Below are 24,887 nucleotides of genomic sequence, written 5' to 3'. Positions count from 1 at the left end.
TGCTCATGCTTGAAGAGCTACAGGAGTTCCCAGCAAAGCCTATTTCCAGGTCTCTCAGCCTTGGTCGCGAGCTCTGTGCTGCAGCTGGGCTCCTCAGGGAGCAGCTCCCTTCTTCTGTTTGTGAAATGCTGGAGCTTACCCTTTCCTCAACTCTCCAAGTCTTCTGGTATTTGTCTTGATGCCTTTGAACATGCAGAGATTTTGGGAACAGATCATCAGATCAAAAGGTCAGAAGTCTTTCCTGCCTGTGCTCTGGAGCAGTTTTTGTGTTTGTTGCTCATTTGAAAGATGCTGGGACAGCTGATGCTACTAGCGAGACTCTCTGCAAAGGCTAACCAGACTATCTAAAATTACATTTGGTTCTGAAGTGCCAGAAAAAAGGAAATTTCTTGAAGCTATGGCAAAACTGAGTTCGTCTTTTACCCATGAGAAAAAAAAAAAAAAGCAAGCAACAACCTTGCACTTTTATTTCAATTCACCATTTTCCCATGTCCTTTCTTAGGAAAACTACTCACTTTTGACAGTAGACAAACTTGGAAGCAGGAAGATACAGTAGGATTTCTGAGATTAAACAGCAAGATTTCTGCAGGTGAAATAATTTCAGGTCAATCTGACCACAAAAAGACAAACAATGGTCCATGACCTGGCTTATTAGCTACTGAGAATAGGATTTCCTCAAAGAAAAGACTAAATTTATATTTACAGAAATGCTGCAAACAGTGGGGGATCTTTAGATGACAATCAAATAATTTTAGGATGGTCCCTGTCCCTTTGTTAAATAAAAAATCCCGTTTTTTCTGTATGTACATAAAGGGGTTTGTGGAGTTTCTGCACAGTCAAATGGGGTTGTCCATTACCTGCAAGAGCACTGTAATCTCTCCACAGACTGTGGCTGAAGGATAAACAGTCAAGCTGCTTGACAAGTGCATTTTTATATGCTTTTGTTTTTTTCTGAGGATGATGAGCTTTAATATCCCCAAATTAATTATGCTATTCCATGAAGTTATGTGTCCTTGTTTTAATGGAACATTCTTTTTAGAGCCTAATGAAAGATCAGTAGCCTCAAGTCTAAGAACACGTGTCCAGGGTGGATCTCAGTTTCCCCCTCATTCATAACACATGATGACTGTACTTCAGTTCCTCTCTCCTTGTTTACACATGTTACTGACTTTATTGAAGACAGTGAATGATACATGACTAATATGGAAATCACGTTGAATGAAAATTAAATACCTTGAAGAAGTAGTAAAAATTACATCATCCCTAATTTGAGATGGTATAGTTCCACTTGCAGATGACAAGCCTCATGGAATCCACCTCATGGAAACTGGATTCTATACACAAAGAGCTCCCAACATGCCAGTATGATGTTTCTGGCTGCCTGTGATTTGGTCACAGAAACTGCTGTACATTTTCCCTTGGAAAAAAAGAACAGACCAGTTCAAAGCATGAAGCAGTGCAGGATCATGCAAGCACGTTGCTGTAGGGCTCACAGGATTCGTTACTCAGACAAATTCAAGACTACAGTCCCAATCTTCAAAGTGATTTATGATACAGCCTCAAGCTACTTTACTAATCACCCATCTACTCACTTGTGACTCTATGTGATACTTTGTCCCTAAGGGACAAAATGAAGCTCAAGCAAGAGATTAGAGTTGTTAAAGAAGAGGTAACATTTTCTTGAAGAATGGCTACTATATTATCCCCTTGAAAACACAAAAACAATTATTACCAGCAAGTAACAACAAATAGAGTTTAAAGTTTCCCCTCTCAGACAGAAACATAACCAGAGTAGTGTTGGGCAGATCTTGCACTGGATGGATGGTATAACATGTTTAGATCTCGATTTGATGACATCTTTTTGGTGACATGCTTTTTGGTGACAGTGCTGCTCAGCTCTTTTATTCCATTCTTAGTTAAAACTCCCCAATACAATAATGCACATGAGAAATGAGAGTGGGCCCTGATTTCCAGCCAGTCAATGTCAGTCTGAGGCACACATGCTTCATGTCTGTAATAATGTATTAAGGAGCCCTGTGCCCCACAACCTAACCATCTGTACGGTTTAGCTGTCAGAATGATCTCATGAATGCCTGCAGCCTGGGCTAGGGAGCTTTCACTTGCTTTGCCTGCAAAGACAGTTTTGGCCATGGTGCAGGAGTCAGCATAATGTAAGGAACACAGGCAGTCTCTAAGGGGCCAGCCTGTTTTGGAAATGAAGGAGGCTATTACTGTTATGGACATGGACAGACTGTGCCAGCTAACCGCAAGGCAGAGAATACACCTGGGACTCTGCGGTTTACTGTAAGGGACACAGCCAGAGAGGAAGCAGCCTCTGTGCCTTAGTGAGTTAAGAGATAACAGATGTTCTGGCTACTTCGTGGGCACGTAAAGAGGACAGAAGATTTGGACAACTTTACACCTATTCTTACCACAACCTCGCAAAGCACCTGGTGGAAAAGTAGCCTCAGCCCCACACTGCAAGGAAAATGTTTACATTTCCCCATTCACTTCCTTCTTCCAGCCAGTGTCACTTAAGATTTTCGAAGTTTCATGCAGAGATGTTTGGGCTGTTTCCAGCAGACTGTTTCTCTGGCTGCTGGCTTGGGGAGATATGCAGGCTTCCCATGCTCCGTGGCCCCAGCGGCTATTCCCAGCCCTGCGCGGGAGCAGCATTCCTTTCTGCCCACTCCCTGTGCCGAGGCTCGGCCCAGGACACTCTGGCAGCCCTCGTACGCAGCTCCACTCTCCTCCCGGAATTGCACCCCGGGGTCTCGGTACATGTGTTCAGGATGCCATGAGACTCAGACCAGGTGTCTGAACATCAATTACACGGGGTCAGTGAGGCTGCAGCTTGAATGTGGGAATGCCTTTCCTCATCCATATGCAGCAATGCCCGGGGACTGCACAGATGGAGCAGCAGGAGTCAACACTTCGCTGAGAGCAAGACACACACAAGTGCGACAGGGAAAGCCTGCAAAGCTTTCCCAGTTTCCTGTGACTACCCTGGAAAACGATTCTGCTCCCCGCAGCTGCAAAGCACAGCAAGCATGGGCAGGACCTGACAGTGGAGACCCAGGTGGTACAGGCAGAGAATTGACAATTTGTACGGATGCCTTTTTCCCCTCTCTTTATCTCCAATGAACAGGTTTGTTTCCAAGCCTGTGTTTCCACAGGAGGCTGGGGTGTGCACCAAGGGGGTCAGCTCCGTGTTGAGCCAGGAGCTGCAGCCTCCAGAGGACGGACAGAAGGGCAGCCACACCGCTCAGGCACCAGTGGCAGGTACACAAGGTCCTGCAGTTCCATCGGATGTAAAAACTCATGAGCTCTGAGCTGCGCTTTGTGAGAAGCCTTAAGCCTGAGGCAGTTAGTTGTTTTGTAATGACACAGACTAGAAGATGACAAAAAAAAACCACCAAAAAACCCTAACTGCAGAACAAAACAAATGTGCTCTATCCAAAATATTTCAATTTGCCCAGCATTCCTTTTCTGTATACAGCCTGATTATATATTCAAGCAATTTTGGTCAGATCTTTAAAGGTCTGGTGAACTACAAAGGAAAAGTTTACTTGGAATAAAGGATTTATTATTTGGCTGCATCATCCAATAGTGAGAAGAGGTGTGGGTAGGATCTGCAGCTGGGACCTGCCAAAAATAAGCCAAGCCCTATTTATCTGAATGATCTTTGCTTGCTAACTTCAGAAAGCTAGTTCAAAATATAGGTCGGGATCATTTACAAAGAAATAGGATGCCTGAAATATCCCAGTAAGTGTGCATCCTTGGTAACTGATATGATCTAAATGTTCTTCTGATCTCGTGTTTCTAAAATAAAAATAGAACTTGTTAGTAAATTTATATTGGAAATCAGGGAGTTTTCTTGACAAAAAAAAGTCAAAAAATAGTTCATCCCGGTTGAGGAACTATTCCTGGACAGATATAACAAATGATGCTGCCCTTTCAATTAAAGGGTCTGGTCAATTTTTAAATTCTTAAATTCCAGCCCTCCTAAAACATGCTGATTTCCATAAAATTGCCACAAATTTTAAACTTACACATCTGCTTTTCCAGCTTCCCAGCCTCCCTGCAGCCAGCTGGGCTGCACCAGGACCTGCTGGCTGTCTCTGCCTCAGGCTGGCTCCCCCGTCCCACCCCAGGGGAGCCCCGGCTCTGCTCAGCGGGCGCGGGGCCAGCTCCGGGTGCAGCTGTGCTCCCAGAGCGGTGTGAAACGAGCTGTGTGGGAAAAGGGCTGTGAGAAGCGGGGCTTCCCCCTTGGCCTGCCAGCAGCCTGGGAGCTCGGGCCGAATGCTGGGCCTCAGTGCTGAGCTGAGCTGTGGTCAGCAATGCCTGTGCCAGGCTACCCCAACCTCCTCCCCCTGCGGGCAAATACCCCAGCCTGGCCTGTCTCTATCCCCACGGCCCTGCCCTGCCCTCCAGGGCTGTGTCTGCCCTCGGTGGCCACCTGGACCCTCGGGAGGGTACAGGTCCTGCCCAGCTCCCCACCCTGTCTGTGGTCTCATGCCTCCTGGCTCCCCTGCCCATCTGGAGCAGCAGCCCACTCTTGCCCAATGCACAACCACACCACCCCTCCTTCCCAGGAAGCATGAAAGTAAAGGCAGAAACTGAAAAACAGCACAAAACCAGGTGTGTTCAGAAGATGCATCAGCCTAGTTAAACACTGTGACTGTCAAAGAGGGAAACTGCAACAAAAACATGATTCTACTGAAGTAGGGCAAATTAATCACACAAATGCAAGTTTGCTCATGAACTGTGAGAGCATTTTTCCTTACTACACATTGTTTCTAGGGTGTGAAAACAAGGAGCTACCTCTGCATCAAATCAGCACCTCCAGCTTCCAAATGGACAAAAAAGGGCACTTAGAAACCAATAATGTTGGTCCTTGGTCACTCAGAAATGCTTGCATGATAAAGATCACATACTTTCACTGTGAGCTGAGTCAACTGCTGCTATCAACTAGGTGCTGCCATTTTAAAGAAAATAACTGTTGATAAACATCAGGAAATACTGCAGATTTCACTGTGCTTTTTAATCCTGAGGAGCAAACAGGGTACTGCAAATAAAGCAAGGCAGGGGAAGATAAGCTACCTTCTTAGGCAAAATGATGTAAGCTACTAAATTAACATTGAACTCTCAGAAGAAGATCTTGGATCAGTATAATATGATATGATATGAAGAATGTTGCACTCCTTGGCCAACTTTTGGCTTGTCAAAACAAAAGCAAAGAACTAATTAAGAATAATCTGGTCTCAAACAAGAAATGTGTTACTGCAAAAAAAAAAACCCAAACCCAACATTAATACAAAATGTGCTCTGACCCACTAAATTAAAATATTTATAACAAATGTGTTTGCTTATAGTATAACTGAATAAACCACAGTGTAGCTTTACATTTTGGGTAAGGCAAATATAGTTGGACCTACAAATAATTTCTTTGTGCAGGATTTTAAAAATACATAATAGGTTTAGTATCATAATGCATAAAGGCTTCCTGTGGTAAAATCACTACACAATAAAACCCAGATGTCTTACCTTAAAAGCTCAAGGAAAAGCAATGCTGAATTTCTGAAACTGCTTCAGCTACTTTTAGAGGCAGTTGAAAAAAACATCAAGATCATTTTATTACATGACAGTTTATCTTGTCAGGGATCTTGTCTCTCAGCATCAACATTTTAACTCTGAGAATTCTGGGAGGCTGACAGAACTCTGTCTATTCTGCTACCAAATGCAGCATGACTGTATGATATGCCAGTTAATAACTCAACAAAACAGAATTAACTTGAATATATTATAGCAAGTATTCTTTAAGCATAATTCTGATTTATAAAGAAGAAAAAGTGAATAAAGAACCTATATGTGACTCTGCATAGAGAGTTTAAAACACACGGACACATGCAAGAAATTCCTCCTCATCATCACTAACTTCGGGCAGATACAATATTTTGCTTTTGGCATAACCTGTGTTTTGTCCTTGCATGAATAACTTGAATCAGTTATATGATATGCAGGATATGACTGTATACAAAGAATAGACTGATTTTTCCCACACAGATGTAGAGCAAATGACTCTTAAAGAAAACTCTCAAGAAAAAATGATTAATTAGTAAATTAGAATCAGTATCAGTTTCATAGGCATGGCCCAAAAAAAGAATTTCAAGGAAGAATTTGAAGATTAACAAGGAAAAGACACATTTAAGGAACTCTCTTACTGATGAGTGTAGCAGCCAGCACACAAGAAAGGGGAGACCAAAAATAAGGGATTCAAAGCTATCAACCCTGACTCCATTTCTGTGTGTACAATACTGGCTGTGAATGTGTTTGTGTGTCTGGCATCACATGATGCTGATGGAAGAAGTCATGGCTCTTAAAGAAAACATAAATAAATTCCCACTTGAGCAGCAGTCCTGCTACCCATCCACAACATGATACAAACTCTGTGACCCTCACCATTGACACAGCACTGCCAGACCAAGACATGGCTGTTGACTGCAGTGAAAATGAGAGGCTTTGCCTCAGGCAGCTGCCACCTCCTGCATTCAGGATTTCTCATAGTTCTTTAAGAGAACTGCCCCTTCCTGTCAGCTCCATGACTGAACATAGAAAAAGTCCTCTCTAAACTACCCAGTAATTCTTCCAGGGTTCAAAGAAATTTTGAATAAAGCAAACAGATGTCCCTAGTCAAGAGGTTCCACAAATAGCAATTTTTTCAAGATATAATTATTCTGTCTGATTCTGTTATGGAACACCACTGTTACTCAAAGATGAGCCCAACTACACACTTATTTAATCAGACATATATAAGCCACGTCTGTCAGTGTGGATATACCTCAAGTGAAGTTGTTCTAAAATGGGATTGCAGTGTATCTTTTTGGGGAATCTCCTAGGCTATTTCTGAAGCAGCCCACAGGTATGGAGGCTGGTATTTCCAGGAAGAGGTAGATTCACTTTGCATGGACTAAGTAAATAACGTGGCAGATGAAATCAATACATCAGATTGATGCCTCCTTCCTAGACCACCTGGGCAGTATGCCTGCCTTATCACATTTTTCACAATGTTATCCCAGTGCCTACATTTACAGTACACATATTAAGCAGGATGGGCCAAGTGATTACTCCACCCTGGCTTCTTTAGCCTGGAAACCCTGTGTTAATGTAAAAAGTCCTCCTGTTTCAACCAGACAAAATTTTCCAGATGGAATAAAACAGGACACATCTGGGAAAACCTGGATATGAGTAGCCCAGAGCTACTGACACATTTTAACTAAGAGCAGTAACTTAGGCATCCATGTCAGCAATCTAATTTCACTATGAAAACAACAGAAGTAGTATACAGTACCGTTGTTTTTATTTTCTCTCTCAAAGAATTATTGCTTCCCCCACTTGATGACATCCTCCATGATAAATCCCCTTACAATCTCACAGAAGAAAATTATATCTCATGCACTACCTTCAGCTGTTTTCTTTTTATATGTCTATATGTGGTTAAAATGACAGTTGTGATCTGTTACTTGCTGTTATGTTTTGCAAATGTTATTCAAAATTATTCTCTCTCAATTTTCTTTCTTTGATCTGACAATTATTTCCTTCTTTGCTGGGATTCTATTGCTCTCAACTGAATATAACTTGGAAAAAGAGTAACTTTTTTTAGAGGCAGTTTAGAAAATATACTAAGAAGACACTAATAAAATAATCAAATGTTACAAAACTACTTAGAAGAAAGTGTTCTTTTTGGAAGAAAAAAGAAAAAAAGAAAAAAAATCAGTATTAGCAGAAGATACATTGTCTCCAAAGAGAAAAAAATAAAACCCAAGAACTGTATTTTTGATGTAATGTGTTAGCAGGGACAGAGGGAGGGAAGAAATCTGTAAACTTGGTTGAACTTCAGGTAGTTAATACTACTTAATTTTATTTAAGCCATGTGAATTATTAAATCTACAATTCAGAGTGGTTCCAAATTTATTTGAGGCCTTTAACATCACCATCCAATGTATGCCAGAGTGCTAAAGATAACTGTGCCTGATCCACTCCATTTGGCTGTCTGTCCTGGCACTTCCATTCAGGGACTTCTCTTCCTTAGTTCTTCAAGCCTGCAACCAGCATCCTCTTCTTTTGCCAGAGACACCATTTTTTTTTCTGTCCCAGTTCTCTGATATCCTAAACATCCTCCTTCTTTTTCTTCCTCTCATTTCTTTTTCTGCTGAGAAACATCCATCTCCCTAACAGCCAGCAGCAGCCTGCCAGGCAACACATTCAGTCAAACTCTTTGAGTTCCACTCTTTCTCTCTCCCTCTTTCCTGGCCTTTCCTTAATGTCCCTCCAATTTCTTCCTATGTGCCATTTTTCTCATTCAACACGACTTATGTCCAGCAGCTGTAACTCATTCACATATATATGGCTGTCAAAGTCAGCAGCTCTGCCTCTCTCATTACAGGCAGAATCATGACTTTTAAAACCTGGTCCTACAGACTCTAATAATTCGTAGCAGTTTTTTTTTTTTTAATTCAAGCTAATAGAACACCTCATAACATTAGCACATTGATCTGTGCAACAAACAGAAGATTCAGTGTGACAAATGGAATTACAATATAAAGAATATGACTGCCAGCAGCTCTGGCAATTATTCAGGTGCTGCTGCTTCCCACTGACACCCACTTCATCACTTTGCAAACATACTTGATCAGAGTGGTCACTGCAAGGAACAAGCCCAACCCTCCTCCCTCCCACAGCTCCCTGCTAACAACCCCATGCTAGCCCAGGTTTCTATGAATACAAGTGATGATCTGACCCAGGATAAAGTTAGCTCTCACCCCTCTTCTTTTTTGGGGTAGTGACTAGTACAAACAAGGAATTTTCCAATTCAGTTGGCCACACGACTACAGAAACCCCTGGGCTGGCTAAGGGAAGGAAGCAGCATGTGAGTGGAAAATAGGATAAATACTATGGTGGCAGTGAAGCTCAATTTTTCATGGAAACATGACCAGACTTCCCCACTCACATTCACTGGGGTATTTTATCTTCTACACAGTCGCCACCTTAGGAACTATTAAATCTATGAAATTAAACCTTTAAGCAAGCCAGTTTACTTTTTCAAGATTCTCTGGGAAAACCAACATGTGGAGATCCAAGCAGCCATGATCAGACTGCATCCATTAACCAAGATATCTTGAACACCTCCTCAGTATACCTCTATTTTAACACCCCAGTAGTCTAAAGTAAGAACATAAAGGAGATTTAATTAGTCCATGCTATAGCTAAAACTCAGGTATTGTGCTATGCACACTACAACACAGCTTCATAAAAGAAGGGTCATAATGCCACTGGTTTATGTCAACTGATCCCAGTGATATCATTACTGGGCATAAAACATTGCCAGTTATCATCAGCCTGCTCTGGTTTCAGTAGCACATGGTAATTTTATCATCCATTCAGCACTATGCAACAGAACAATGTTTGTATCTAAATGAGGCAAAGACAAGCAGCACATGACACTTAAGGTTCTTGCTCCTGTCCCTTCCCACAGGGCAGTGGGTCTCCAGCCAGGCAGCTCTTGCTCAGGCATGATGTGGAGAGATCAACCATCTACGTGGGCTGACGGGCAAGTGCTACGTGCCAGCTGCAGCTGGAGTGCGGGATTATCGTGTGTCACAACACCTGCTGCAAAAGCCCTAGTATTTCCCATTCCTAAACATAGCATTTCCCATACTTAACACGGTATGCCACAAAAATGTGGCCTATCATCATGCATCTGTATGGAGTGGAAAGTCAAAGTTGCAGACAGTGTGATTAAAACATGAGTAGGATAGCTTTTGAAAAAATGTAATCAAGGTCCCACTAGCACATGACCACAGAGCCTAACCCACACTTGTGGCTGACCAATAAACACAACCACGAGTCAAGCCTACCAACCTCAGTCTCCTATATTCAGGCCTGATCCAAAATCTATTCCCATTAATGACAATTTTTCATTAAACTCACTTTGTAACAGGCAAATGTTGCACTTATACATCATCTCCCACACCTTTCACATCCTTGTAACAATGATGTAAGAGTTTATTAAATTCTGCTTACATCAACAACTCAGGTAGACATCTGCAACTATATGGTACATAACACCTATTTTTGGATTTAACAATTTAATTTAAGTAACAATTTGTTTATAAACGCTGACTAGTAGAAATAAGCTTCACAGTCCTCGGATGAGGTTTGTATGTAACTGAAGACATTTCACCTGCAGGTCAACTTTGATAAAGTATTCCTTAGTATCTACAGCACTGCATTTTTGGTGTGTTTCTTACAAAATTAAAGAAATTGTTTGGTTTGTTTCACTATCAGTATAACAAATTACTCTATTTAAGCAAAATTAACAGTGGAACAACAGTGGAACAGTTCAAACAACCTGACACTTGAAGCATTATGCTTCTCTGCCGAACATCAGTTTGTTGAAGGCAGCAATCCGTAAGGCTAGCAGAGATGATTTGTTAATTGTTTCTTTTAATAGAAAGATAGATAAGCCATTTGGCAAGGAAAACGCAGTTCTTCACTTATTGGTACAAGGAAACTGCTTTTTCCTCCTCTTCTCTCTCAGTAAAAGAAGACGTTTTACTTACAGCATGCACTTGGACGGCCGACAGCACAACTTCCATCAGGATCAGCAAAAGCCCCGTGTCCCTGCAGGGAAAGGTGAATAAGGACGATATTGTTTTAAGCTAGTGCAAAACAAGCACGTGATAACGCTCCGCAGTTAAAGGTGACAATACGACTTTAAAAAAGTTATTTCCAGAAGTCTACCGAGCGGAATTACTTACTGACAAAGGAAAATACGTGCACTGGGAAGCTGAGAGATGTCCATTTTCGCTCATTCCCTGGCCGGGGGCTCGGCTCAGGGCTCCCTCCCGCCGGACGGCCACCCCTGCAAGGCAGACAAGAGCCCGCTCGTAACGCCGCTCCCCCCGCCGGAGGTCTCCGGGCTCGCTGCCGGAGCAGGGAGCTGCCGGAGCAGGGAGCTGCCGGAGCAGGGAGCGGCGGGGCCGGGCTCCCATCCGGGGGGAGAGAGGGCTGTGGCGCCGCGCACGGAGCGCTGCCTGCCGGGCGCGGACCCCGACGGGCCGTGCAGAGCCAGCGCCCCCGGCCCTTGCCCGGCCCCTCCTGCCGCCCGCTCTGCTCTGCGCTGCTGTGCCCGTACCGTGCCGTGCCGTGCCGTGCCCGTACCGTGCCGTGCCGTGCCCTTAGACTGCGGCGAAGAAGCGGTGCACCTCCCCCCTCCGCCCACCTCCGCCCACGGCCCACCACACACCCGCGGCGGGGACGAGGAGGCGGAAGAACTGTGGCCAGCGGCGAACGGGAGCGGGCGAGGTTGCGTCCTCCCAGGGTCCCCGCCCGGAGGGGAGGAGAGGGGGGGCTGCCACCGCCCATCGTGTACGGCGAGTCCAGTCCTTCGCCGCCGAGGCATTGCAGGCGCCGCGGCCGTGCCGGAGGGAAGGGACGCGCATGTGGGGCCGGCCCCGCGGAGCCCCGCTCTGAGTCGCCGGCGCTCCGCCGCCCAGGGACCGACGGTGCGGTGCGGTGCGCGGCAGCATGCGGCTCTGGCTGGGCTTCGGGCTGCTGCTGAGCGCCGAGTTCAGCGCCGTGTCCGCCGCGGTGAGTACGCGGAGGCGGCTCCCTGGGGCTGCGCGATCGGGCGCACACGCGGGACGCTCTCACGGGGAGACGCGGGACGGGACGGGACGGGGGGGCGGCGCGGGGCCTCCGCTCTCGGGGCGCTGGGGCAGCCAGGTGGGCTCGGCGCGGATGCCCGCCTGCCCCGCCGCTCCGCGGGGCTGTGCCTGCTCGGCGGCCCCCGGCGGGAGCGGAGCGGGACGGGCGGCACCGCGCGGCGGTGGCAGCGGGGGTCCGGCGGGGACGGGCCCCGCAGCGCACCCCCACGGCCCGGCACGGAGCGCCGCTGACTGGGGAGGGAATGGAAAGCAAGCACCCACCCGGGACTGAAAACTAGAGAGTTGTGTTTCCACGGTAAAATAATAATAATAATTTAAAAAGTGGAAAAGAAACAATATTTGTATTAATGATAGTTTAGAGCTGGCTGCTTGGATTCAAAGTGCTGTGCACGCCGCCTTTGACCCCCGCGATGGGCAGTCGGCTGGGGACTGGGAAGGATCATAACGTTGAATTTTGGCATCTTTCCGGATGGAACTAGATTGTGGCATAGACTTGTAAAATCGAAAGCATGCAAGTAGTCTGAAAGTTTTGCTAAGGGAGCTAATTTTATCACTGTGATAATAGCTATTAGCTGTCCTTAAGTCTAAAGGACTCTCCTTCCTGGCGCTCCTGAAGTATTTGGGCTGTTCCTTCTGTACGTCTAAGTTGACAAAGTAATTTGAAATAGCTTATCTTTTTTGTGTCTCCTCGTTTCTTTGGATTTGGTTAGGTTGATACTGTATTAGTGAAATTCAGGAGTGCAGAAAACTTGTCAGTAGCTGTAGACACATGGTTTTTTTGTCATGCTTCCTGCTATAAATGTAAGATCTTGTGTTAACATTTCAATCAACAGTGGAGGTATGGGAAAGGGTTATTTTAAGCTTTTCTGCAATTTCAGATGAAATTAAGCCCTATAATGAATTTCAATAGCTCTGTGCAACCAATGGGATGGTATGTATGTATTGAGTAACTGTATTCAACTGAAGTAAGCGATGCACTGAACTTCTGATGTCTTGTCTGTTGCTCCTAGGTTGATAATCTCAGGCTTATTGTGATTGCAATAAATCACTCAGTGGTGAATCCTCTCAGGCAATTCACCCGTCACTTGGCATCAAGCTGATTAAACTGTATTCCCTTAAGGTTATAATCAATTTTAATGAATTAGAAAACTTTAAAGTAAATGATACACATTTGAGTTCTGAATTTGGTATATCTAGAGATAAAAATACCTATCTGTAAGATACATTCCCACCTTGTGCTGGAAAGTGAAGTCATTGGGTAAAACATGACTGTCAATCAAAGATGAAAACTATTTCGGGATGAGGTGTTTATTAAAAGAAGATACAAACTTTAGTATCAGTTGTACAATTTGAGGTCTTCCCTAGTAACTGTGAAGAGGCTCTGTTCTAGAAGTGTCCGGCATGTGCTGGATAAATGATTTCATTAAAATCAAGATTTCTTAAAATTTACCCTGAAGCTGTTAATTATATTATGAAGCTATTCCCATAATTAACAGTTCTTTGTGTGTTAAACTGACAGTTCCTCATCAGTGCCACCGGAAAACACAAGTATGCAGTGGAAGTTGATCTCCTTTGCAGTTTTATTGCCTTAGATAAACTTCTGGCTGTACATGGGTGGCCTTTCAATCCATTCAGTTCTGCTGGCATTGTCCCGATCTCCACACTGTTGCCTGTCACTAGGAACCACACAAAAGGTGATGGAGATGGCTGTTAGCCTGCACCATACCACGTGTGGGTGGCAATCCAGAGACTGCTCTTTGGAGATCCTCGAGCTGGGCTGATGCCTGTGCATGATTGTGGCAGGGTGGTATGAAGCACTCTACACCTGGGCAGCACTTCTGCTTTTGGAGAGCTTGGCAGAGCTGACCCAGTGCTCACATTGTCCTCAGATGAACGTGTTCCCACTGTTTACATTTAAAGACTGGTTGTATTAGCAGAAGATCGTGTGGTAGGGAAGATTGTAGCAATACTCTTTGCAATAGGCTGAATGGAGCAACCACTTTTCTGCAGGTAAAAAGAATTATGCTGGTTCCTTCCTTCCCCAAAGTAGCTTTTATTGGCTAGGTTTTTTTTTTTATTTTTTTTTATTTTATTTTTTTATGGCAGTTGTGCAGCCACAGTCATCTTAATTGTACTGTGGCATTCATCACAGAATTGGAGAGGCTAGTGGGCACCTTGGAGATCATCTGGTTCCACCCCCTTGCTCAGAGCAGGGACAGCTACAACAGGCTGCTTAAAGCTGTTTCCCACTGAGTTTTGAATATGTCCAAAGATGGAGACTGCTCAACCCCTCTAGGCAACCTGTGTCAATGCTCAGTTACCCTCACAGTAAATGTTTCTTCATATGTGCATCGTGGTTGTTCTAGGCTCGAGACCTCCATGCCTGTGAGCACAAGCAAATGTGGCAGAAGCAGCTCATGTTGTGCTGGTGGTGGTGATTCTGCAGTCTGTCAGGGCTGACAGAGTGAAAAATTGTTTTTATCTCTGACATATCTGTGATTAAATACATACAAGGAGATTTGGAAGGACGGCTCTGACAGAGGCATTTGACGTAGCAAAGCCAGCCCTGAGCCAGCTTCTGTCATGGTCACGTGCCTCAGTGCATAAAGAGGGAGCTGCTCTGTTGCAGCTCCCACTGGTTTTAATGTGCCACTATAAGGTGCCTCCAGATGTGACACTAGAAGTTTAGTGTTCCTTATTTAGATCAGTTATAATGAAAATAATGATTATAGCTCACCTGGGCATTTGTGCTGTTCTGCATTCTTCTCAAGAGATTAATTTTCAGGTTACAATGAGAGCAGAGTGGAAGGCCAGGCAGTAGATTAAGATGTTTCCAGGTCAGGATAAAAGACTGCTCCCATGAGACGGTTACAGGAGAAACTTGTTTTGATGGATCTCTGCAGGAGCTCTCATTTCTGACACTCTCCAGGCTGCCATTTCCTTTGGAGAAAGTCTGTTTCCTAACATTAGTACTGCTTGGTTGAGAGTTGACAGTGCCATGGAAATGCCTGTTTCATGTTTCGCTACCTTGTCCATGCTGCTGCAGTGCTGCTCCTTGTGCTGCATGCAGCAGAGTGAGATCTTCAGCTGCATTTGAGCCCTGGGTTGAGTCACCTTCCACACAAGTGGACTGGCTGCCATGTAAACACTGGTGGACTGGAGGAGTTCTCCTGGCCACCACTGCTCAGCAGTGGGCTTAGCATTCTCTCCAAGCTCCCAACCAATCTCCCTTTTCTGCTTTTTAGTCTTGGGTGCTGGGACAGAGCTGAGAGCAGGCTCTATGGAGCTAATAGGGAAAGGCATGCCAAAACAGTGATAAAAGCATGCATATATTTTTCCACAGGGGCAGTGCTGATTCCACTAGTGCTGCTTGAGCTGAGAGTATGGTGGCAACTGGGGGTGCACTGGTGGGAGATCAGAAGGTGCCTGTCCCTGGGTAAGCCCAGTATAAAGAGTGGTCCTGTATGTGTCCAGGCAGAGACAGCTCTGCTGTATTGTCCTCGTGCCTTCCTTGCATCACCTCTCCTGTTTTTTACATTATATTTGGTAGTACGTTCTGACACATGCAGTTAGAGGCCAAAACCAAAAGGAATATAGTTGCTTCCAACTAATCTGACCAATTTTTCTATTATTTTTTCATTGAAAGATGTGATTTACTGAGATGGAGAGGTACAAGGCACATAAACCAAGAGCAGATAAGAAGAATGATCTGGGCTTTTGGCATGTGATTGAAGAGAAGTCGTATGACTGAGTCTGAATCACTGGTAGCATTTCACTTGGGTGTGCTTTTACTAATGAAGTAAGGCAGGGATGGGCAGCTGCCTTCTGCAGCAGTTCGTGTCTAGGACTGCCATGTCTCTGATGCTGAGACACCTATTCCCTGAGGCCATCTAACACCCTTGTCCCTGAACGTCCTCAAGGACTTGGCAATACGAAGAGCACATTCAGTAAACCCTGGCAAGTGTTAATTCAGGAGGGAAATATGGTCACTGGTTCCAAAAATATGGACAGAAAGGGAGACCCAAATGATTTCTGAGGAGTGAAGCTCCTCTCGGGCTAGAAGGCTTCAGAGAAAAACAGAAAATGGGTTTGGTTACCCCTGCCAGGCTATGGTGCACTAACAACTTCAGTGCTCCCTTTTCCTCCTGTTGGAGAGAGATGTTTTGTCAGGAGGAGGTATAAAATCTGAGGTGGCTGGGGATCACCAGAGAGGGTCATGAGAGCTTGGGCAGGAGGGTCACCTTCCTGTGGTGAGCAGTGCTGGGGAAGTGGAGGAGTGGTGGGCAGGGGTTCACCTGTCCTAGCAGGGGGGGTCACTATTCAATATATATACACAGAAGAATGCATGGGGCACTTCTGGGGACAAGGGGACAGGCCTGGTGACTCCTTGCTCCCAAAGGAATGTCTTTATACCTGTTTTTGTATCTGCCAACTTCCCCTCTCCCTCTGGCCACTTCTACGACATCATGGCATGGGGTGCTGGAGGCAGAAGAGAAGGGCAGGATATTTTGGAAACATGCACCTGCCTGCTGCCAGCTGTGTTGGTGAAAGTCTCCCAGAGCAGTCAGTCCTGACTCATCTCCTCAAACTTTGTCCTGGAGCCAGCTGTTGAGTGTCATCATACGCAAGTGCCTTCGTGGACAGTCATCCCAAGCTGCACAATTTTTGCTCCTGAGTGTTTGTATTAAATGCCTGCAGGACTACTGCAATGTTTCATTGCAACTTGTCTGCTTGGTGTTTATAATCCTGGGTATCACTAGCTTGTATAGTGCCTGAGGTTATGCTGGATGTATATTCTGTCAGTTGCCCTGATTATGTATTGCAATGTAGCACAGCTGCTGCAGGCAGCTAAGGCTATTGTTCTAAAATGTCAGAAGCCTTCTTTAGGGATAGGCTTAGGAATATTGTTCTTTTTATAGAAGTAGACTAAACAAAGGAAGATTCAACAACCTCTACGCAAGAATAAATTGACTTACTTCATCAGTGTTTGAAAGTTACATAGTACACCCTTCCCAGAATTTCCACTGACTTTCCCATCATAAACACTTAACACCTTAACATCTTGCAGGATTTGATCAAAGAGAAGAATTTGGGCAAGGGCTATGATCTGAATGGAAGAGCAGCCTGTGGCTTTAGTGAGTAGTGGAACACGTGAAGTACTTCTGCAGTGTAATGATGTTTGGGGGAAGATAAATTTTTGACTTCTTTGGGTTATAACTGGTTGTAATTATTCTTGGTGATTTAATGCACCAGAAAAGTATGTGGCATTAACCCTTCATTAGGGTTAATGTGGCATTAAGCCTCTTCATATAGCAAGCCTCTTTATAAAGCTTTAAAAGGCACTTTCTATAGTGTCTTGGACAATGTGTCAGTAAAATATAGGACAAGTTAAAACATTATCAATATGTTTGATATTGCACTACCATTATGCTGTTGTAATCTGAGGTGAGTCACAGTAAAGAAATAGGCAAATGTATTCTTTATAGAGAGTATAAATAGTGCAAAGCTAGTCTGTTTTTTACCCTCTGGTATGTACTAACAGTTATAGGATGAAAAACTGACTTTTTAATCTTCCATTATCTCTGACATATCCTCTTACAGAAGGAGGAGCTTGAATAAACTTTCTAATTTGAAAAAGAAAAGTACAGTGTATATTTTCAAAAACACTGCTCTGTTCAGCTCAGGGCTCACTTTATACCACTTTAATATCTCAAAATATCTCAAAAATATATTTTTTAGGAAACCTCTTAACATTGTGTGCTTTCTTTATATTTCCAACATGGGAAAAAACATTGTAAGCTTTAATGTTGTATTAGGTCAGCTTAGGTGTTTGTGTGGTGGTGGTAGGAACTGCCCCTTTTCCCCTCTGATTTGCCAAGTTATCAAGCATCTGAAAACCTGTACTTATGGGTTCCAATGAGAATTGTAGTCCTGCTGTATCCACAGATACCTGTGCTGAGGTGTTTCAGTGACATCAGTGCAGTTCTGGTGCAAGGTGCTGAGGCCTGGATACAGACAGCAGGTGCTGTGGGACCCAGCAGCTTGGGAATCTGCTTGGGTGGAAATGAGTCAGCCTCGCAGCCAGCAAAAAAGTTCCCTTTTTTTTGGCTTGGCTTGCCTTACAGCCCCATAATATAATAAAAAGGATGTGTCCAAAAATGAAATGAGGGAAGCCAAAGAAGAGCTGCGAAAGGATAGGTTTCCTTCTTCTTGATTTTTTTTTTTAATGTTATCTTCATATCTAAAGAATGATGTTCTCACACATGTTCTGAAAAAAATGGTGTAAGATTTTTCATGCATGTGCCAACTTAATTTATAAAATATGTAATTTTATTTTTTAGCAAAGTTATTCAGCTACTGTTATGGTATTTCATGTAAGCTAAAGGGTTTCTTTGTGTTGATTCAAGAGAATCACTAATCATTCTCTGTTCCCCTCCTTTCCTATGGTTTTTTTCTCCCCATGTGCATCCGCTGCCTTCACCTTTACTGCTGCTGGCAGACAGCCTTTCTCGCAGGGTCTGAGGAAGGGTGTGCTTCTTCAGCAGAACAATGTGAAGGACAAAATACAAAGTGCTGTCAAGTGTGTGGAGTAAACAAATTGCAAAGTAATAATTAAGTTTCTTTCATCTTTTTGTGGCTTTCATCTGCTTGTAGCAGTGACAGAGAGACCCCATTTTGACATGCAGATTTTTAAAATGGCTGAGAGGGAACCAGCAGAAGAAATTATCAAAGTTATAAAATAAATCCAATAGTTAGTTTAATGAACTGAGATTAGTAGGCAAAACTAGAATATTTTAATTAAAAATCAAGTGAGTTTGGTCATTTGCATTCAGAAGAGATGTAGTTTTTTATAGAAGACTGAAGCATGGTACAAACTATGCATTATCTTGTCTGTACATAATGTATACCTTACTAAAGAGCATTTCAAATGCTACAACTGGGAAACAGAAAGTTTTTAGGTAAAATCTGTCACCCCCATGGAGATGGCTGCCCAACTGTTAAAGTTGGAAGAGATGTGCTGAGTAGCTCTAGTTTGCAAACTCTGTGCTTCCTCTCTGAATTGAGATAAGGTGAAAGCCACGAATAGGTTTGGATGTTGAACTTCCTTGAAAGGTGCCAAAGTCTGGTGGTGTTCCCTAACATTGCTAAGAAAAATTACTTGAGGCAAGTAACGTTCATCTCCTCTACACCTTGAAACACCAGTGTCCAGCCTTCTCTCTGCCCATGTGTGTCTCAGCTGCTGTGGGATTTATAATCTCTCTGGCTACATGGGAGGTCTGAGGTTTCAAACCTTCTTCTAGTCAAGATGCTCTCTCAATATGTTTTCTGTACATGTGGATGTTGTCTTAACACTGGGGAATGAACATGGTAGAGCATTTCTAAATGGTTTAGTAAGAGAAAGAGTCCTAATTCATCATAGTCATTGATCAAGGCCATTTTTACCTGAGGATTCTTCCTATAGATAATTCACATCAGAAATTCATAATGAAGTATGTAATCTTTCATGCAAATACTCACTAACTTAGTGGAAAATAAATTGTTTTGTTAGCTGGTTCTCTTTGAGTAGATGATTAATGGGGTTCTTAGTTTAGTATACAGAAATCAGAATGAGAAAGCCTCTTTTATTTTTTCTCTTTGTCATGACAAATGTTTCAGTTGTAGCTAAGGGATAGAACAAATTAGCCCATTTTCACTGGATAGCTATGTGCTGACTAGATATTGTAAGTCTTTTGGTCTTATTAGTCCAGTTGTTTATCCAGAGGAAAAAAACTTGTTTTCTAGTCTGCTGAAGGCTTCTGTTGAAATAATTACTAATTTAAAAACACTGAAACAAATCCTTAGATTGCAATGAAACCCAAATAAGGCTGAAAAATTACACTGGTATTGACTGATGGGGCTGTAAAGAATTAGAACAAAATAAAGAATTAGAACAAAAGTTTAAAGAGAAATTAGTGCATTCATAGTTTGTATTCATAGTGCACATATTAAGGGAAAAATCAGCTACATGAGGGTAGATTCAAGCATTCCAGGAATTTTCATATTGTGCTTGAAGCTGGTCCCTTTTATGGCAATGATAAGTCAGTTATCTGCTAGGAGAATAAAAAAAGGATGAGTTCTGGCTGCCATAAAGCCAAGATACATGTGCAAGCACTAATTGTGGCCAAAACTCAGAAGAGCTTTTCAGCTGTAAATAAATGTGTTTGTAGCAGTTTGTTAGAATAGGCAGGGAAGACTAAAGCTAAGTAGATGCTTGTAATGTAACAGCTTTACTTGAGAAAATTATGAGTAGCTTTTAATTGAATTTTTTTTTTTTTTGCTGAAGTGTATTGACTGGGGCTCTATCTTTGTTACAAACATTTTTTGGAATTGACATGGACACTTTCAGAGAAAAGCAGGGAATAGCAAGAAGCATAAATGAAAGTGAGAAGAAAGTAAAAAGCTTAATACTATCTTAGGAAGTCTATGTTTTCATCAGGTTTGTTTTTTGTTTTTTAAAATGGCACAGTGATTCTGAGGAGTCAGGGCTTCATGATGCACCTCCAGGGGCCAGAGTAGAAAGCAGGGCAAGAAAAAACATCAGGAAAAAGGGAAAGAACCAAGTGCTAGAGCCTTGAACTTAGTTTTGCTTAGCTGGACAACAGCTGTGGGAGCTGGCTCTTGGTCCTGGCTGCTGCCACCAGTCGTGGGGACCCTCCAGCTGGCAGTCCCAGCCTAGAAAGGGCTGCTCTGTAATTGTTACTGGTAAGTATCAGCTGGGAGAAGACTTAGACATGGATTCTGGTGCTGTTAATTCTTACGCAATGTAATCCTACTGACTGTGACTTTCTATTGCTATTTTAAAACTTACTTCCCAGTATGGACCTTGGTGATCCAGCGAATGTTGTACCAGTGCCTAAAGTCATTGGGTTAAATAATGTCTCGGCTCACGCCCTTGAGAATGCCAAAATAATAGTTCCAACCATGCAGAAAAGTAGATCCATCTTTCTGGGAACATGCCTTTGAAAATGTGCTCTGATTCACACTGGTCAGACAAACCAGTGGATGCTGATTTCTGATGCATTTTCAAGGAATTATGTGCTTGGTTGGGACAGAGCTTGTGATTTTAAATGGACTAGATGTGTCATAAGCATAGAAAAGCTTTGAATGGTAGCCCCTGGGATGTGCAGGCAGGCAGCTGCTAACCTTGTAGTGATTGTAGCTTAGTGCCCTCTGTCCTGCCAGGTGCAGACTCGTTTCCTCAAAGTTGCTAATAATTTCAGCTTCCATTTAATTGATTGTTAGACTAGTCAAAGAAGCTATGAATGTGGAAAGGTTTTTTTTTTTCTGGAGTATCAAGGAGACCAGAGAAGATTATGGTAAAGGCAAAGAGACTGCATAGGTCAAAAATTAGAAAGATTGTTTTGTGAGAATGCTTCTTGCCTCCAAATAAAATCTTTAAAGGAGCAATCCTAGCACCTGAGTGCCTTATACCTATTTGTGTTCCTACAGGCTTTGCAGAGCTAATATGCAAACTAAAATATACACCTTCTGAAAGTTGTTTGTTCTAAATGCCTTCCTTGCATTCAAAAGAACTTTCTCATTGATACCACAGGAGCTGTTGGTGCTAGAAATCATTTGACAATGTGAAAGCCAGAGGAAAAGGTTTGGTTCTCTAGATACACTACTTTGGATGCTGCCAGGCCTGCAGAAAAGGCAACTGTACAAAACACAAGTAGGATATTACCAAGATCAGCTGACCCTGTGTTAAGGCCTGAGATGGCATTTACATGGCCCCTGTGTAGTGAGCACAGGTTTTGGTCCAGAGTTTGCAAATTAACAATTCTGTGCACAACTTTAGTTACTCACACAATTTAAGATATATCTGTGCATTGACAGACATGCACATCTGGAATCTATTTCAGCAGAAGACTTTTTAAATTTGTTCAATGTCAATACATATATCCTTTATTTTAATAATTTCCTGTTGATTATAATTAAATAGTACCAATTTAACTGGCAAAATAGAACAGCATGCAGAATTTAATGCGGTGCCAAAACAGTCTGTGTAGTGAGTGTCTTCTGTTGAGCTCAGGATTATTTTAGCTGGACTCTTATCCTGTACCACATGGTTCACAAGCAATTCTTTGTTTTTTGTAAATCCCCATTCAGCGCCATAGATTAAAGTCTGAACATTTCATGGCAGAAATGTGAAAAGTTCTGCATTCCCCTCCCTGGGTCCTCTCAGATGTGTGCCATGATTGGAAGGGTAATGGGCAATTACATGGGATGGGTTTGCACATGGCACAGTGTGTGTCTGTATTGTCCAAGGGAAACGGTGAAATTGATTGATATGGGAGGCTGCACATGTGATTATGTCATGTTGGGTATTGTTTTGCTTAATACCCCTACTTTTCTGATAAATGTGGTTCAGCTGTCTAACTGTCTGTGTTTCATAGCTCTGAGTCCAGAGGTCTATAAATCATATCAAATCAGTCTTGAAAACAGAAGGAGATTTTTTGCAAAGTTGCACATATTATTGTATGACGTACTGCTGAAAATAACTGAATGTTGTCATGTGCTTTAAACATGAGCCTTTTACATGAATTTTTTGTACCTGAGGACAACTGACGAATTTCTGTTAGGTAAAATGTAAAGCTTTTGTCCAAGACCACTCATTGAAACAGAATTTGTAAGTTTGCATGTAAAGTACTCTGTTTCTTGTGACTATTGTTTGCTGTGTTTGAAAGTATAAAGTGCAGAATTCCTGTGCTTAGATTTATAGTATTAGATGGAAGCTGCATTTTTAAAATCTGAGTCATACCATGCTAAAGGCAAAGTTCTGATGTGCATTCATAACTAACCTATCTCATAGTTGTCACTGATGATGGATAGTGTTTTGTGTTTCCCTAACTTCCAATTGTTACTATCCTGATAGCCCAGTATCAAGTGATCTAATTGATAGGAATTAGTCACTTGACTAAACTTTGGTGCTGATGCTTCAATATCTGACTGGCTGGAGGAATTACTTAGTGAACCATTAAGTGTAAAACTGTGTCTGCTTTTGGAGAAGCCATCAGCTTCTTTAGGCTGGTTATTTACCTGCCTTTGTTTGGGAAGGTGAAAAGGGGTGGGCCTGTAAAAAGGCACTTTGTATGTTATGATGAAGGGCTGAGGTAGCAGCTGGGTGAAGAAATAATTTCAAAGTGTATTGTTTGGGTAAGGCCAACAGCTCCACTTTGCCATTCCCCTTCCTGTGTGTGCTGTGCTCCCTGGGGGACAGGTTAGTGTTTCAGCCTGCTCCTTATACCTGCTTTACTGTGGTGTATGGAAAAAATATTCCAGCTTTTCTTTCCTGGCTGGTGCTTCCTACACATTAAGGCTTGCAGGTGAACCAACACCATTTGCCTTTTACCTGCTGTCAGCACCTGCATTTGAAGCTGCTGAGGCTGGGACTGGGCAGCAGCAAGGATGTGCTCCTGCAGGAGGAGCAGCAGAACCCACTGCCCATCATCCCTCGGGAGGGGCAGAGGAATGCATATCAGCTGGTGGGCTCTGCCTCCCTTGTCAGACCCTTCACCTCTTCCTGTGAACTCGGGGATGTCCAGTGAGAGTCCATCACTGCCTGTCCTGCTGGGACTGGAGAGGTCTGCTCTCCTGTAGAGCCTGAAGTGCTAGTGCTGCTCCATCCCTTCCTGAAGTTGCCTTTGAAGATGAACTCTCCAGCTGACTGCAGTAGGGAGCCAGAGCAATGCCAGTTGCATCCCCTTCAAAACCTACAGGCCATGAGAAAAGGGAGGGAACAAGCTGTAAAAATGCCAGAAAACGTCTATATGATCTATGTGTCTTTTCTTACTCTTAAGGTTTTTCAAGAATTTATTTATGTCATGAGAAATTACTTTTGTCACTGAAGAATTATTACTTGCAGAGAAGTAGGTTAGTGGTCTTGACCAGCAGAGTAAAAATGAGTTTCATCAGCTTGGTTGTCTGAGGATTATTTTATCTTGACAGGCCTACAGATGGAAAATAGAGGCTGCTCAGATGTTCTGTGCCTCTTTTCCTCCCTTATAACCAGCCTTGCCCTGTTCCCCAAGCTGAAAGTCCAAAATGTCATGTCTGTAATCACTTCATTTTTTCATCCTTATTTCATTGTTGGGGCTTAGAGATGATGAGCCTATCATCACTTACTAAAAAATCAGTCAATTAAAATACAGCACATGAAAATGTATGCTATTGTCTAATGTTGGAAGGCCTTTAAAAGCTTCTGGATGTGTTGACAGGTGAGAAACTACTTAGGTGTTGTGATCAAGATACATTACCTAGGGCAAAGTGTCTCCTCAGGCTCTCAGATGAGTCATCAAAGAGATTTAAAAAAAAAAAATAAATAATAAAGACATTATTAATGAAGAGACATCTAGAATGTTATCGGTACAGTACAAGACAACCTTTTCTGCATAGTTTGGCTTTATTTTTCCCCTGTTAAGTGAACACTTAAGCAACCTTAAAAGGTGGTGGATGTATTTCTTGGTACCCTAAGGTTTTCTCCTTATTGTAACTCTTAACATTGCCAAGGAGATGGATTACTTAGTGGTCTTTTAGTCTAGAGGTGATTGCAGGAAAGAAAAACTGAGAATGTAAGGTTGACTGAGACCTAAAAGTTCTGTAGCTGTGCCCAGCAGGTTTATTATTTCTGTTTTTTAATGACAGCTAACAGTTGGTACAGATCACAGCATAAAGAATCCATGTCAAAGGCAGGAATACACATGGGCTTTTTTTGGAGGAAAAAAACCCAAAACAATCCAAAGGGAGTAAAAGGTGGATTTTGGTTTTTTTGAGTGTTTTATTCTTGGTCTTTTTCAGGCCTTATCAAGAAATACTGGAAAGAAAAATTTTGGATAAAAATTCAAAAGAAATACATATTACATGTTTTTGTCTTAGAATAGTCAGTAAAGTAATTGCTAGGGTAATGAAAATGTACTACCACTGCACTTATATTTATCAGAATTTTTTCAGAAATTATAAATAGTTTGAATAAACAACTTCATTTTGGAACCTGCAGTATCAGCCAAACACAATTCCTGTACACTGCAATCTGTACTATTCTCAGTCCTGTGCAAAGTATGCTGTTTTGTATTGGCATATTTATTTCTTGAGTAAGATCTTTTTACCAGAAGCATCTCC

General features: G+C 42.9%; 2 protein-coding genes across 3 annotated transcripts in view; one reads left to right on the top strand and one right to left on the bottom strand.

Moving 5' to 3' along the window:
* The window catches only part of COL4A2 (collagen type IV alpha 2 chain), a 139,102-nt gene extending 127,702 nt beyond the window's left edge, over positions 1–11,400 (bottom strand). The window contains exons 1-3 of one of the 2 annotated variants that reach the window (XM_086880169.1): positions 11,198–11,400; positions 10,821–10,924; positions 10,623–10,683 (exon numbers count right to left, since the gene is read on the bottom strand). In XM_086880169.1, the coding sequence (XP_086736295.1) occupies positions 10,623–10,683; positions 10,821–10,864 (105 nt within the window). In that variant the 5' untranslated portion in view covers positions 10,865–10,924; positions 11,198–11,400. The remainder of the gene's footprint in view (positions 1–10,622; positions 10,684–10,820; positions 10,925–11,197) is intronic. The other variant, XM_086880170.1, reaches the window with a different exon arrangement.
* Positions 11,324–24,887, top strand: part of COL4A1 (collagen type IV alpha 1 chain) — a 120,321-nt gene continuing 106,757 nt past the window's right edge. Inside the window, exon 1 of the mRNA XM_086880171.1 lies at positions 11,324–11,652. Within this exon, the coding sequence (XP_086736297.1) occupies positions 11,590–11,652 (63 nt within the window). The 5' untranslated portion in view covers positions 11,324–11,589. The remainder of the gene's footprint in view (positions 11,653–24,887) is intronic.

Source organism: Cyanistes caeruleus, chromosome 3 (assembly GCF_971803275.1).
Source record: "Cyanistes caeruleus chromosome 3, bCyaCae1.hap1.1, whole genome shotgun sequence".
Lineage (NCBI taxonomy): Eukaryota > Metazoa > Chordata > Aves > Passeriformes > Paridae > Cyanistes > Cyanistes caeruleus.
The sequence above is the reverse complement of the archived record's forward strand: the minus strand, read 5'-3'. Positions and strand labels throughout refer to the sequence as shown.